This window comes from Onychostruthus taczanowskii, unplaced genomic scaffold, assembly GCF_017590055.1.
Source record: "Onychostruthus taczanowskii isolate IOZ18803 unplaced genomic scaffold, ASM1759005v1 scaffold23, whole genome shotgun sequence".
Taxonomy (NCBI): domain Eukaryota; kingdom Metazoa; phylum Chordata; class Aves; order Passeriformes; family Passeridae; genus Onychostruthus; species Onychostruthus taczanowskii.
Genome location: NW_024499573.1, coordinates 8,517,612 through 8,533,460, shown reverse-complemented (window position 1 = coordinate 8,533,460; position 15,849 = coordinate 8,517,612). Strand labels below are relative to the sequence as shown.

Below are 15,849 nucleotides of genomic sequence, written 5' to 3'. Positions count from 1 at the left end.
GATACCTTGACTTCCAAGTTTAGGCACCACAGGATTGTCATATGGATGCTGCATACTTCAGACTGCTTTCCTGGTCTTATTTAGAGCCTTAATTGAAACATGAAGGTGTCTAAGTTTGCTTGCTCCTGGAAAGTGTTTCTGGACCTTCTGCGGAGTCCAGCTATGATATACAAGAAATCTTCTCCTTTCAAGTGCCTAGACACACTCTTGAGTACTATTTCTTATGTCAAAAATCCACTTAATTTTAGGTCAAGAAACTCCAAAGTAGTAGCAAAACAATGTAGGAAAAGGGATGCTGCTTCCAGTTTGATACCACAGTATGAAGTTTACAAAATAAATCTTAGGTCTGGGTCTAGAAGTTCACCTTGGTACTTATGACCGAAGTACCTAACCAACACTTCACTGAGGCACAAATCTTGTTTGCTGGATTATCTCAGATCACTTCTGAAGTATTTACCAACATCCATGTATAGTTGGACATGAGCCCTCCACTTCCAGACAACCCTAAGTCCAAAGTCTTGTACCACATAACCAGATGTCCTTACAATGCAATAAAACATTTAATGGAAACAGCTTTCTTTTAGCACCAAAATGTTAGCATTGTAGCTTTCTAGCACAGTAGAAAGCATTGGTAGCCTGGACTGGCTTGGTTAACAAAATGCACTTTACCTTCGTGGCCAGTTTCTGCTAATTAGTTCAAATCCTACTCCTCCACACCCTCCATTCTGATTATAAAGGGCAAAACCCAAGACAACTCAGAATCCAATCCCCACTGTATTCAAGGCAGAGAGGGGAAAAAAGACTAAGTTTAGTTAAAAAAAAAAATTGTTTCAACTTCTAAAATGGAGTAGTAATTACAGTTTGAAGAAGTAAAAGTTAAACACAGAACAAAACAAGGGAACTAACTCTTTCAAAGCTCAGCATCAAAAGGGCAGAAGACAGCAGCATAGTACTAAATATTTATCACATAAATACCTTGGCCTATCTTCCTTCAGTGAAAACTCTTAAATATTTGAATTCACCATTCTGGACCCCACAATAATTTAATGCAGAGCAACATGTGCCTATATTTGGTGAGAGAATGGGAGAATTAAGGAAACTAGAATATTAGTGACTCCTAATACCCAGGTACTATATCTGTATGTTTTGTAGGGAACAACACTCTGATTAATGGTTCTACTCTGGTAATGCAAAGCTGAAAGCACTTTTCTACAGAACAGAAAAACAGCCTGGTTGTATCAGACTACTCATTACTTCTGCAAGTCAGCCAAGGAAGAATTTCTCCTCTTTATCACCACAGAAAAACAAAATTTTGAAATTTTTGGTTTTTATCAGTTCATCTCAGAGTTGGGCTTAAGAAAGACAATTTAGTTAAGGCTTTCTGTCCAAAGCCTTGGCAGGTGGGAAGCAAATGCTTCCACAATGTAGTTAACAATCTCATTAGGTATCCCCCAGAGTCCCAAGTAAGTTGAAAGGTACTTAGGAGTAGCAAGTTCTTCATATGGAAGCATTATTTCAGGCTTGGAACTCTAATAGAAGAGTTTGTATTGGACAGACAATTCCCTTGCGTGTGAGCTGATGGCAGTTTCTAAACCAATATTTCCTGTTATGATTAACGACCATTCATACCACAACCTGCAACACCTGGGAGTTAAATGTGAGTAACAGACAAGCTATACTCCTGCAGGATCCTTAGGGGCTAATACTACTGTAACTGGCTACACCTGTACTAAAAAACCCTAACGATCCTTGAGTTGTATTCCATGTGCTTCCCAAACTGCCTACTTTTTCCTCCCTTTGATTTAGTATTCATTAAATACAATGCCTACCCTTGAACTTGCAAGATTTTTTGGCAAATAGGCCCATCTTTGACAATTACCGCTGAGAAAGCACTGAAGATTTCATACTCTGACTGGCAAGTTAAGAAACATCTAGATAGAACAGTTAAAGAAAACTGTTACAGATACCTTAATACCACTAGGTATTTAAACTACCATACACAAAATCAGCTTAGACAGCTTTTAACATAAGAATCCAACATAATCAGATTTTGTACAATATTCACCTAGGTGTCTATCACACATATCAGACACACATCTATCCTCCATGCACTGTTCACAAACTGAACTGAGATTTAGCTTGAACAAAAGTCTTCAGAAATATATAGATGTCTGATCTTTACTGCTCAACAGAATAGGTCAATCCTATAAATAGCCTTTATATGTTCCCTTACCTCAAAGTTTGTAACTTCTTCATAGTCAAGCCTAAACTGTGCTCTTAGCTGTATTCTACTACCCCTTGTATCCACTATCACAATGTATTCTAAACTTCACTCAGTTCCACCAGGGACTGCATCTGGATGGTCCTTATTTTATTTACAGCTGTGACAGTCCTATAGGATACATCCATTTTAGCTCTTATACTTGCCTTCAAGCTTAGAGACAACACAGAGGAAGTTATTTCATGTATATTCCAATAAAACAGAGTGCTTGAATTCAGTGCTGAACCGAAATACAGTTTACAAGGTTCTGGGATTTTGGTTTTTTGAAGGTTGTTTGGGTTGTTTTTGTGGTATTGGGTTGTTTTCACTGACTTAAAAGAAAAATAGGCATGACAACACATCAAGGTATTAACATCTTAAAAATTTTAAGGCACATTCCAACAAAATACACTTTTATTGAATGCAATATTAGGCATTCTATTTTGTTTAAGGGAACAGTGCTTCCCTCCCCCCACAGAGATTCCCTTTGACAATTTCCAAAAGTTGTATTTCAATTACAGAAATATTTCTCATGATTATAAACAACAAACTTCAGTCTAAATTTTCCTTGAATTATGAAGTGCAACTAAATTCTTCCAGAAGATAACAGCTTTCAGTAGGCACTAGAATAAGAAGCCTGCAAGTTGTTTACAGTTGCTGGGTACAGTGTTATACTCATTCAAATTTTATACTAACCCATCTAGAACGTTGTTTTTGAAGAATTATATAAAAAGTGGGATTTAAGAATAAAGAAATGCAGCTTAAAGGGCAGGTTGTCACCATTGAAAAAAAGTCTTAATGGCAACCTGCATATTTCATACCACTTCCACAGTATGTCAGCTAGCAGAGGCTTAGTCCAATAATTTAAATCTTTAGATAGGAATGTCTTTTGGTTCTGAATGCAGATCATAAGTCAACATGTTCAGTATGTGGAGGCTCAGTTGTTACACTCTCTACTTCCTCTCCTGTGAAGTTAAATAGCACAGTTAGAATACAAATCTACTATCAACTATACATATATAATTAATTATATATATATATATATATATATATATATATAAAACTGTGATTTTTGAAATTAGGAATTTTTTAAAAGAGAAACCCAAATCAACATATTTATCAAGACCAGAGAAACAATTAACTTATTGTTAATATAAGCCACATATAACACCTACTTGCACCATTCTCCTAACCTAAACGTCTATTTATTTTTTTTTACTATAGGCAAACAAAATTTTTCAAATAAATTGGTATTATACTATTAGTGGAAGGAAAAAAAAAAAAAAAGCACAGGCAATTCTATGCTAGGCTTTTGTTTTCAGCTATTCACAGTGAATTTCCTCCTTTCCACACAACCTGTCAGTAGCAGTTTAGGTATTTGAAAAAGTAGGGCAACTCTTATTCGGAATTGTTTTTGTAGTACAAACTGCTCAGTTCAGATGTTAAAACCACTTTTAAAAAAGCAGAGCAATTTTATTATATTGGGAAAAGCATTATCTAAACAAAAAAAAACCGAAGCCAATTTGTCAACCTTTTATTTTACTTTTAGTCTCAAAATGTTAGACCACATTAGCAAAGGTAGTAACTGATACCCTGCATATCTGTATCAGAGAAGAATGAAACTGGTTCTATAGGACTAATAACAGAGAGCACTGAGAGTAAAAGGAATGAACTGAGTGGCCTTGAGCAGCAAACAACATCCATCATTACAACTTTTTAGTACAAGATGAAAAAATCAGTCTTGGAGATGGAAATGGGAGGACAAAAAAATCACCCACACAAACTAAGAAGCAGAAAGAAGAGGTATGAAATTAGGTGTCTCTCATCTATTCTCCTACAGCTGTTATTGAAAAATAAACCAATTTTTCTCTTTGGAATTGTAAAAGAGACCTAGACAGAGTAATGGAACATTTAATGAATGTAGTTCTGTCCATTTGGGTCACCACATCCTAGAAAAAATGATAGCTTAATTTTTTGACGGAAGTTGTAATATAAGTGAAGCTGAACAGTTCCCTATGACTGACAGATACAGATGTCTTCCCCATTTTCATCTTAACACCAGCTCTGGCACTTACATGATAACAAAATAAACAAATTCAGCTTTTTTATCCAGCAAAAAGAATTTGTAATTCTTTTTTGAATTTGTAATTTTCAGAGATTCCAATGAGCTGAAGATTGCATGCAATCAGATAAACCCTTAAGTCACTACAATTAATGATAAAGGAAAGAACTGGGGAGGACAAACTCATTTTTATGACAGCAGAAATTTGCTAGCTCATTTTATGTAACAAAAGCAAATCCTTAAGTGACTTAAAAACACAATCTTGAGTTAAGCAAAAATGCAGCAACACAAGAACAGAATGTTTAAAAACATAAACTATGTTTAAGCAAAAAAACACACATCAGTCTGGCCTACACTATAAAACTATTGATATAGACCACAGCTGTGTGAAGATGAAAAATACTATAGAGGGATTTACAAGTTACTAGACCCTTAGACTTACATAAAACTCCAAGTTGCTGATACAGCATATTTTTTTTTAAATTGTCCCTGAAAAGCTACTTACCTGGTTTTACAGTTTGAACACATGTTCCATCCTTCTCTTCAAACCCTTCTGAACATACACACTTGTAACTACCTGATGTATTAACACAGTCTTGATTCTCTTTCGTGCAGACCTTTTCAGGAAGGTTACATTCATCTATATCTAGGCACAGCACAAGGAAAGAAAGAGTCCACTGCTGTTATTTTGTTATGAACCTTATTTGTGCTCAGTCATATAAACAAAATTCTATTCAAATATGAAAAACACTGAGGAGCAGAATGCTGCGGCAACAGATGTAACATCTGTTAAAATAATCTAATTCTTCATGATTTGGACTATTTCAAAGTTATTTGTATAACACTGAGTACTGTTGTTTTTTAATGTTTTGCAAGTCCCTGTACGGAGAAATGTATTAAGTTGTTATGTTTGTCACAATTAGGCAATTCATCTTAACCTACAGAACATTTCCTCCAAAGTCATTTTCTATTTATGCCATCAAAGTATAGCTAAAGGGAACAGTGCTTGTAAATACTACAACATCACAGTTAACAGCTACTTCAGATTATGCACATGTCTTGTTCTTTCCCACAGAGGAAGTCTAATTTCACGTTATAATTCACTAAGAAGGAATATCATTTAAACTTGGACATTGATGGATTATCACAATGCCTGCCTTTCTGCTACAAAATGAATAGAAACACAGATCTGATGAAGTGGTAAGTAACCGACAAAAGACTCATGTTTCCTGAAGCTACTATAAAATACCTCGTTCCTTCGTACCAGTGATTCACTTTAAGTCTTGGCAAGCATATCAGCTCAGTAATATAAAGTAATTTATTGAGAATGACTTTGCAGCTAATATCAGAACGATGGGTTCACTTTGACAGGCATGAAAGCTGAAGCACACAAATGTGAATGCACTTATGAGCTCCTCAGCATGGCTAACCAAGAGTGAGCTAACCAGCATTCTACCAGGTGCTGCTAAATCCACCAACCTGTACACTTCTCATCTTCCTTCACGTATCCAGATGCGCAGGTCTTACATTTTCCAGAACCTTCTCCTGTGCAACCTACACAGCTGGCATCACATGCTAAAGATAAAATATTTCATGCATAAAAAAATAATGTATCTGGGGTTTAAAATACTACCCTTAAAGTCAGACAGCTTACCCACACAAGGAATCATAGAATGGCTTGGGCTGGAAGTTGACCTTAAAGATCATCCAGCTCCAACTCCCCCTGACATAGGTTGGATGCCTTTCACTAGACCAGCTAGCTCAGAGTTCCATCCAACTGGTCTTTGAACACATCCAGGGACAGGGCATTCATAACTTCTAAGGTCCAGTGCCTCAACACCCTCATAGTAAAGATTTTCTTCCTAATATATAATCTAATCTGTTTCAGCGTGAATCCATTCCCCCTTGTCTTGTCCACTACATGCCCTTGTAAGAAGTCCTTCTGCACATTTGTTTTAAGTCTCTTTAGGTACTGAAAGGCTCTGGAGCCTTCTCTTGTTAAGAAAGGACAATGCCAGCTCTCTCAGCCTGTCCTCATAGGGGAGGTGACCCTCTTGATCAAGATTTTCACAGCTGTCCTCTGGATCCACTCAGGCAGGTCCACGCCTGCCTTATGTTGGAGGCCCTACAGCTGGAGGGTCTCACAAAGGCCAAGTGGAAATAACCAGAAATCTCTTGTTTTGCTCATACAATGGGTCGAAAGCCTCATCCCGTGCCCAGTGAGGATCAGACCACACTGTACCAAATACCTATCAGGCATTTTCTAAGCATTACCTCTGGCATTAGTTAAGGATTCTATACAGTACAATAGAACAGAAGATTGAAAGAAGAAAAGAAACCTTTGCATGAGAAAGATCCATCTGTGTTCAAACAATACTGGTGATCTTTGCAAGGAGAAGCAGCACATTCATCTAAATCTGAAAGATAAAAAGTGACAAGTTACCTAAAATAGTAGTTATGATTAAATAGACAGATTAATACTTGAATGATATAAACTGACTGCATTGAGAATAGTTGTTGCAATGAGTTTGGGGTCAGGTATGCAACATGGTAGACAGAGAACTAGCATGGTAACAAACGCTGTTTTGTTCAGCTTGAACTGGTATTAAAAAATCAAAACCGATCCTCATATACTTTGTGATGACAATAAGAGACCTATCAGAAATTCAAGTGGTCAAATTAAATAAACTTCCAGGATACCTGCAATCCCTGCCATTTTCAAGCCATGCATTTATGCAGATATCATAACAAACAAGCAGACACACTATTGCTCTGGAACACTATTTTCTCCTGTACTCCTACATTACCAAGTCACAGAGCTTTTTATATGACTAGAAAACTATACTACTGCACATACATGCACCTCTTAGTATTCCGCAGAAAGCAAATGGGAACAAACCAAGTCATGATTAGGATGAGTCAAGTGGAAAACCTATTCTACTGCAGAGTTAAAACATTCAAGTCTTATGATTTTGAGGAAAGGGTGCAACAGTATTTCATTAAAAAATTCAAACAAAGAAAGGCTATTTCAGTCCCTCTCCTGTCATTGCTGTCACTCTCCTCCTGTTGCTGTACCTATCATTCCTACTGATTACTGAATTGATTTATAAATCATTAGTGGCAATAACTATCTGGAAAAAAACTCAGCCGTACAGAAGAGAGTACCAAAGCATCTTAAAAATGCCCTGGGAGTGCTCAGTAGCTGCCTAAGCAGGTATTGCAAGAGCTGTAATTCAAAACCAATTCTCACTTGCACTTTGAAAAGGAAGCAGTGTTCACATAATGTCTAAGACTCTGTTTCCGGGCATTATGTTAGAGGTCTTTAAAGGGTCAAATTCAACCACTTAAACAGAACATGTTACTCTCCCCTAGTGCATTCCTGCGTTGGGAGGATTTTTATGTTTGCATTTTTCCTGAAATATCTCACACTTATCTCCTCGTAAACCAACTTAAATGCTAAGATAGAACAGGTAAAAAATTAATGGAAGCACTGATCTTGATGTCTCCTGGTATTCCTGTCCAACAACAGGAAAAGTCAGCATGCGTGGCTTTCAGTGAAGTGTTTGAACTCTACTAGGGTTGAGCATTTATGACAAAGTTATGTGAAGGTAAATGTGCAATTAGTACAAAATATGTAGTTAAGTTTATATGAATCTTCTACTAATTGACAAATAGCTTAAGTCAAGAGCAGGACATTGTTTAGCACACAAATAAACACCAAGAAAACTCATGCCTAAAAAGAAGGTGCTCTATGCTCTATGAATGCTGCTCTATGAATCCCATTAAACTAAATAGACATACAGAACAGTATGATAAAGGTAACTATCATCACCAGGCAATCAGTGGTGAGAAAATACTGCTTTCCTGCAACATGAAGTAAGTTAGGAAGAGAGAGACTAATAAAACTGTAGAAATCTAAACTGACAGATCATTTCCATAAAATACAATAAAACTTGGAAGGGATGCCATCTAATCTTTACTAGCCAGTGTAACTACAAAACCCATTTGAAGTCTGCCAAGCATTACTCACCCACACAAGCTCCATCTTCATTTTTAATCCAGCCTTCTTTACAATCCTGGCAGTCCATGTTACTTGAACCAGTACATGTCTTACAGGCAGCATGGCAGGCTGAGAGGAGAAAACTTCAACCTGAGTTTTGTTGAGAGATCCCAAGACAAGTTCGGGCACATAAACTCTCAGAGAAAACTTTATTTAGGATTCAGTGGAAGCCATCATTTTTTAGTAGCTTGAAACTCCCATTCACAAGACAGCACCTCCATAAGACCAAGGTTTAATTTAGAAACAAACATGCAGCTATCTGACCAAAACAACTGCAATATCCCAAAATACCACCAGAAACCAAACCTAGCAATTGCAGTTATTTGCACCACTGAAAACACTGCCACGAAATTCTAGTGACTAGAAGTGGCAGGTCCAATTTCTAAAATATTTGGAAAGAGGAGATCAGGAAGTCAAACTTAGCTCAGTCCCACAAGGGACATGAGTTTCAACATCAGACTCTGAAACTAATGAATCTACCTAATGAATCCTCACACAGTTTACATCTGCAAGTAGCTATGACAGCAATGTGTGACGTGATTTAACTCTGAAGAATTCAGAAGGAACTATACTAGAAATCCAGCTGTACATGAATATTGTATACATATATATAACACGCATATAGAACACACCCTATGTAACATTTGTATGCTATATATTGTCATATAAAACAAATCATAGAGAAGAATTTCTCCAAAATCACATTTAAAAAAAACCCCAAATATAGACTATAATTTTTTACTAAAATAACAAATATAGACTATATTTAAAAAAAAAAAAAAAAACCAACAACAACAAAAACCAAATATAGACAACAATATAGACTATTTTAAAATAATCTTATTAGACCTCATGGACAGAAAGCAGCTCTTGCAGAATTTCATCAAGGTTCCAAGAAGAATTGAAAATCGGACCAATGCAAAATTTTATTCCTATGACCTGACTGTGTTTCAAAATTAAACTTAGGCATATCTAACTGGAATCTAAGTACTTTGCAGTACATATCAACTGCTTCCATTTATTCCATTTAAGCTTATCTGAGACATGAGGAAAACCTAGCTTTTAAAGCAGTCCAGTATGTAGTAATTTCAGCTCAAGATTTTAACAGTACTTTGGAAGCAGAGAAGCAAAGATTTTTAAGAATTCTTCTTCTTAAAACAGAAAAAAACAATTTAAAAATCAAGGGCAGTGTGGAAGATGACTTAGCAAAATCTTAGAATTCCAGTAAAGTGACTGACATGTCTTTTATGCTTAAAGCTGAGCAAACTGTGTTTTGTTTCTACATTTGTTAGTTTCAAATGCTTCTAGTTTTCCTTGCAAATATTGAAGAAGTAACACAAAGATATAAGCATGTGTTAAGACCTTGTTACCTGTACAAACAGAATGAGTCTCGTTTCTCAAGGAACTGAAGTAACCACTAGAACAGTCCAAACAAAACTGTCCTGTGTACTCCTTCTTACAGCTACATGAGCCATCTCCACCTCGGGTACCATCACCATCACAGTGGCCATTTCCATGGCAAGGTCTTTCTGATCCACCATGACAAGCTAAAAAAGGATCAAAAATATTTTTAAATCAGATGTTTAAGGAAATAACTTTCTACTCTCAGACATAAGCACCCAGAGTCCCTCCCTCTTCACAGAAAATAAAAATTAATTTTAAATTGTCACAAAAGTCACAAAAAAAGTAGGATATAATTTCCAAGAATCTTTTTCACCCTTGAGAGTAACTAAAAGTTTTGCAATAAGGCAATGCTTAATAATATATTCAAGTATAAGGGAAACTCAAAGCAATCTACAGGAAAGTTTAGTTATCAATTTGATTTTGAGTAAAGACCATGGTTCAAAATTTTATTTATTTTCCTAGCTTCCTGGACTAAATTGGTATCTTTATTTTTTTCTGTATCTCTGAGAAGGCTCACATTACATTTGTAAAAAATCAACCAGCTATCATTTAGATCAATATAGGGAATGGGGACTAAATTTTTACCAATATATTAAGTGGACAAAATCGATCTCTTAATAAGGCGTGAAGTTTTAGAGATTCATAAATTTTACCAGCTTCAGAGGCCAAGATCTCTCTCATCACTTTTGCAAAGACCTTACTTTCACCTCCCACCTACTTTTACCCAATTTTTGTCATTGCCTTTTTAACTGATCCTCAGTTGCAAGTTTCTTCATTTAAAATCCCAGCAGCATTTGTGTTGTTTTACTCTTGAAACTGGTCAAGATTCTTGTCTACACAGATTCTGCAAGGTCACCTGAACAACAGACTTCATGTTACAGAGAGCCATTAAGGATGGATCAGGTGTGGATATTAGCATCAGATTGATTGTTTCTGCACATCTTGGTACCCTTGACAGCTCAGTACATTACTACATGCCCAGAAGACTTTTTTCAGGCAGAATATTCACAGGGCAGTCACTCAACTATGAGGCAGCAAGCAGGTACATACTACACAGCAGCCTCTGTCTCATGCAAAATATCATACATCATGTATTTGTCTGTGACAGTAAAGACAGAAACAAACAGGTAAAAAAACTGTATCTGCTACTGAATTTTTCAAAAGAAAATTACCAAGGCAATCGGGTCCATAAGTTCCAGCAGGGCAGCAAACTTCTATTGTTTCAATGCAAAACCACTTAAACAAATCTGGATACTTCTTCTTTCTGTATATGAAAAACATTTACAAACAAAAAGAACAAAGATTCTTTAAAAGCCAGCTCACACAACTGACCCAGCACAACACAAGAGAGAAACCTATTGCACATGACAGATTAGAAACCTAATTCTTCTGAAGATTTCAGGAATCAATGTCTAGAAGAAGTCCTCCAATTGTAAAATGTACCCTCTAAAATACAATACTATTAACAAGCTCTACTCAAATTTTATAAATTATATTTAGGAAAAATGTGAAATAAGAGCAACAAAAAATCAATTCTTCCTCATACATGCACACACACCTTTTTTTAAACACCTTACTTTTAAGGAAGGTTTAGATACAGTTTAGACTGTCTTAATTATGTTTTTCTCTTATAGATACTTGCTGTATCTTTATCTCAACTATACAGAAGATAGCCTGGAAGAGATGTTAACATTTGTTCAAATTATTATCTACTGATGATTGGGTTGAAATTTCTCTTTTTTTTTTAGCATTGATCGAGTATTATTTTAGAACACATTTTTAAAATTAAGAAGTTAGTTATGTGCTACTGGAGCACCAGCATACAACCCCAATTGAGTCCAGCTCCCTGCTCCTCACAGGACTTCCTACACTAAAGTATGTGAGCAAGAGTGTCCTCCAGATGATACCTGAACAGGCCTGCTGCTGTGGGGAACCTGTTCCAGCGATCGATCACCCTTTATGCAACAACTTGTAAAAAATGCTTAAGGTATTAATGGGCAAAGAAACTGTCTTTGGAAATTACCACAGAAACTGGATGACATTTGGATACTGCAGGTTAAAGAAAGGAAGGCAAACAATCAATTGCATGCACTCAAAAGGTTTATTAAATACAGAAACTTTCCAAAATTCCATGTATTTTATTAATTGTTTTGATTATTTTAGGAAGTTTACTATGCCAAATTTTCTAGTTAAGACTAGTTCTGCAAATTTTAGCCAAATTAAAGACTCTGAATTGCGCAGTTTACCTTTCTGGAAGGCATGTCCTATGAGGAGCACCTAAGGACTCTGTGCTTGTCTAGAAGGAAGTGGAGGGGGCGGCCTCATTGCCCTCTGCAGCTTCCTGAAGAGGGAAAGGGGAGAAGGAGGTGCCAATCTCTGTCGTATTTAATGACAGGACACAAGGGTGGGGCTCAAGGCTGCACCAGGAGAGGTTTAGACTGGACATCAGGAAACATTTCTTTACCAAGAGGGCGATCAAACACTGGCACAGGTTTCCCAGAGAGGTGGTACAGGCCCCAAGCCTATCAGTGTTTTAGAAGTGTCTGGACAATGACCTTAACAACAAGCTTTAAGTTTTCATCAGCCCTGAAGCAGTCAGGAAGTGGGACTAAGTGATCATTTTAGGTTCCTTCCAATTGAAATATTCTATTTTCTGCTCTGCTATTCTACTCTATTCCCTTCACAATGTGTTAACATATGTACAGTCCTGTACAGTTAGGTAAAAGGATAAAGCACTCACTTAGAAGAAAGTAGAGGATCAAAAAGCCTTATCAAGTTACAAAACATTACAATGGCAGCTCACCCTATTGAATTCTATCTAATTAGGAGTGCTGACAGACTAAATTAGTGAAAAATACTTAGAAGAAATGTGATTTGGAACTAAAAAACCCAAACATTAAGAAATGTAAATGTTACACTGCCATCCATGCACTAATTATATTTAAGACTGGTATACAAAAAGCTTAGCTATAACACAAATCCCAGTTTAGTTTAAATTGCAGGTAGAAAAGTCAGCTGTTACTCTACCATCTGCAAGAGATTCAACTTCTACTCTGATTAGCACCAACTATTCTTTTGATTGCTAGGAGAACAAAATGTAGTTTCAGGGGAAAAAGCAAGCAAACAAAAAACCCACAAGAACTAAAGAGCCCTTTGTAGTTTTGTGACAAAGGAAAACGTAAGGGACTAAACTTCAAAATTTTCCAAAGTTAGTTTGCCTTGATATCCTACTGGTAACTAAGCAGACAATGTATAAGAAACAAGTGTAGATGCATTGGTGCAACACTGCTGGAATTGAAAATCAAAAAGAACAGAGTACAGCAGCACATGGCACTAAAAGTTAGCCTGAAACCAGCTGTACCCAATGGCAACTCTTGAAAGACAATTAATTATTACCCATACTGCTATTGTTCAGGTGCAAGATTTAACATTATTAATTCATCCTCTTAGATAATTTATTCACACAAAGATCTCCACCAAGAAAATATACTTACAGTTTGAACCACCATTTCTCTATAAGTTCTTCATGTTCTTCTACCATGTTGTTACATTCGAAGTTACTACTGTCACACAGATTCTCTATGATCTCTACAAGACGAATTTCACTACAAGCAGAGAAGGAAAATGGTAATTTAATTTAAATTTTCCATACAACTCAAGACCTCACAGAGCAGCCAGACTTCAGTAAGAATATTTCATCAGTTTATGGGGTGCCTTGAATTAGTTTCAAAACATCAGAGTAAAGAACTAATAAACATTACTTCAGTCAAAAAAGAAACCCAGACCCAGAATAATGACCACAAGAATGTTGTGACTTGCTTGCATTTACTATATTTCTAGATTGCAGATTTAATAGATTTTTAGCTTCCCAGAAAGTTGGAGGGCAGTACTTTAATCAACAATAAATTTAATGTATTTTTATTTGACACAAGCCTGTGAACCTCACAGCAACATCTCCGTGCTCCAACTAAGATAAAAAAGTGACTTTGAAATGCAGGAGAAAGGTATCAGGTTACTTTTCTCCATGGTTAACCAGATATATGTAGAGTAATCTGCCTTCTCTTTGGCACTGAAACAGTGACAACTCTAGGGAGAAGACGCTGCTTTAATTCTAAATCAAGCACTTCAGTACTCTGTACCTTTTATGACTAGCAATAAAGTATTGACCATTATTTAGATTCATTATTTTAAGACTTGAATAGGTAAATAGATAAAAAAACAACTGCTATGACTAATAACAGAATTAATTTTTGTTGTTTTCAGAAACAGAAGGCGAACAGGGGCAATAATAAGGCGTTTGAGTCTTTACTATAATCTTGAGATTACAATGTTATGTAACATCATTAAGAATTTAAGGTTTGGACAAGACAAACCTTAGCTGCCAAGTTCAATATTGAAGTTCCAAACAAACACTGTTATTGTGAAGTTACACACAGTGAACACAAAATGCAGTTGAATGAGAAGTACAGAGACAGCTCACCTGGACTCATACTTTGACAGCGTCTTCTCTTCCCAAGCAGTGTTTCCACCACCAAAGTTTTTTTTAGCTGTATCTGCTAAACCCTACAAATAAAAATCACCAGGAATTACATAGGGTTTGTTTTTAACAAAAATAAAGGAAATAACAAATACTTACATAGAAATTATGAAAAGTGCCATGCATAAACTACAGTAGAGCTCTCAAGCTGCTGATCAAATTTCCGAGTGAAAGCAACAGCTAATGACAACACAAAAAGTGAGAAAGTGTGTGTTACAGCATAACACGATTATATTTTCCTAATGCATACACAAGGACATGTTACAGTCTTGATTTACAAAAAAAAGTCCCATGCGTATATGAAACTTTACACCCTTCTCTCTCAAGTTCTCAGGAAAGTTATTTGAACAGGTGACCTCTACTTCATTCAGTTTTGGTAACAGCCCGGTCTGCACCAAGTTGTACGTGCAGCACACAACCGTACAGCTGGGCGATCAGCACAGCTGTCCCCAGCCACAGCCGATGCCACCACACGACACCTGGCAGAAAACCCCGCATTTGAAGCGACCTGGCGAGCCTGCAGCAGCCGATACGCGTAAGGAGAGCACAAAGCACTGCTCACCAGGAGCAGCAGCCCCTCGCTGCCGGCGCAGAATTTAGTGAGCCACACGTAAAGCTGCTGCAAGTGGCAACAGACAGCGAGTGTTTGCGGACGAAGCTTTCCACCAGCACTTCCCACGGAGCTGAACACGCTGCAACGCAGCCAGCCTTTCCACACAAAAAGCACCAAAACCCCTTTGGCAGCAGAGATGGAGGAGCTCTGCCACACACCCGCCTCAGCACTGCGAGCGCTGCCGGAGCGGGACCCGCCGCTGCTCCATCACAGGGCCGGGCGCCGCCCGGAACGCGGCTCCGGCGGAGGCGCTCCCGTAGCGCGGCCTCTGGGCACGGAGCCGGCCGGAGCCGCGCTGCCCGGCCACGGGGCCGGCAATGCCTCTCGCCGCCGCAGGCACGGAGCCGCCCACGCCGCGGCTCGACCCCGCCGGGAGCCCCGCGAACCCCTGACCCACCCGGGGCCGCCCGCCCGCACCCCGCGGCCCACCTGGTTGAACCTGTCCACGATGCCCCGGCAGGTGGAGCACGCCAAGCGCCGCCGCTCACCGGCGCCGCTCACAGGCACCGACAGCAACAGGGCGGCACAGAGCAGCACGGCCAAGGCCACGCGAGACGGTCGTGGCGCGGGGCCCGGTGGCGGAGAGGGGCCGGGCCCCATGGCGAGGGCGCGGGACCCCGGGACGCGCAGCGGGGCCGCCCCAGCCGAGCCCCCTCAGCAGCGGGGGCCGCGCTGGCCCCGCCCCGGCCCCGCCGGCCCGCGAGCTCCATTCAGATTTCCGCGTCAGCCCCACGCGCGCACCGGCCGCGGGCGCTCGTTGGTCGAGGCGGCGGAGCGAAGGGACGTGGTCCAATCAGCGCCCGCCACGCTCCGGACCAATGGGAGCCCCCCGCGTGCCCAGAGCTGGGCGGGGGGGGGGTGGGGCAGAGCTGTTGGAGCGAGCCCCGCTGCCATCATGAGAAAGGGCAAGCAC

General features: G+C 38.8%; 1 protein-coding gene across 1 annotated transcript; it reads right to left on the bottom strand.

Annotated features, from left to right (window-relative positions):
• Nucleotides 1-2,393: 2,393 nt before the first annotated feature.
• Nucleotides 2,394-15,624, bottom strand: CRELD2 (cysteine rich with EGF like domains 2). Its single transcript, XM_041405369.1, has 10 exons — nt 15,366-15,624; nt 14,267-14,349; nt 13,281-13,391; nt 10,959-11,050; nt 9,753-9,929; nt 8,353-8,451; nt 6,662-6,739; nt 5,802-5,897; nt 4,828-4,968; nt 2,394-3,225 (listed from the first exon to the last, which is right to left on the bottom strand). The coding sequence occupies exons 1-10, from the start codon at nt 15,534-15,536 to the stop codon at nt 3,167-3,169; spliced, it is 1,107 nt and encodes a 368-aa protein (XP_041261303.1). The 5' UTR covers nt 15,537-15,624; the 3' UTR covers nt 2,394-3,166.
• Between the last annotated feature and the right edge of the window lie 225 nt (nt 15,625-15,849).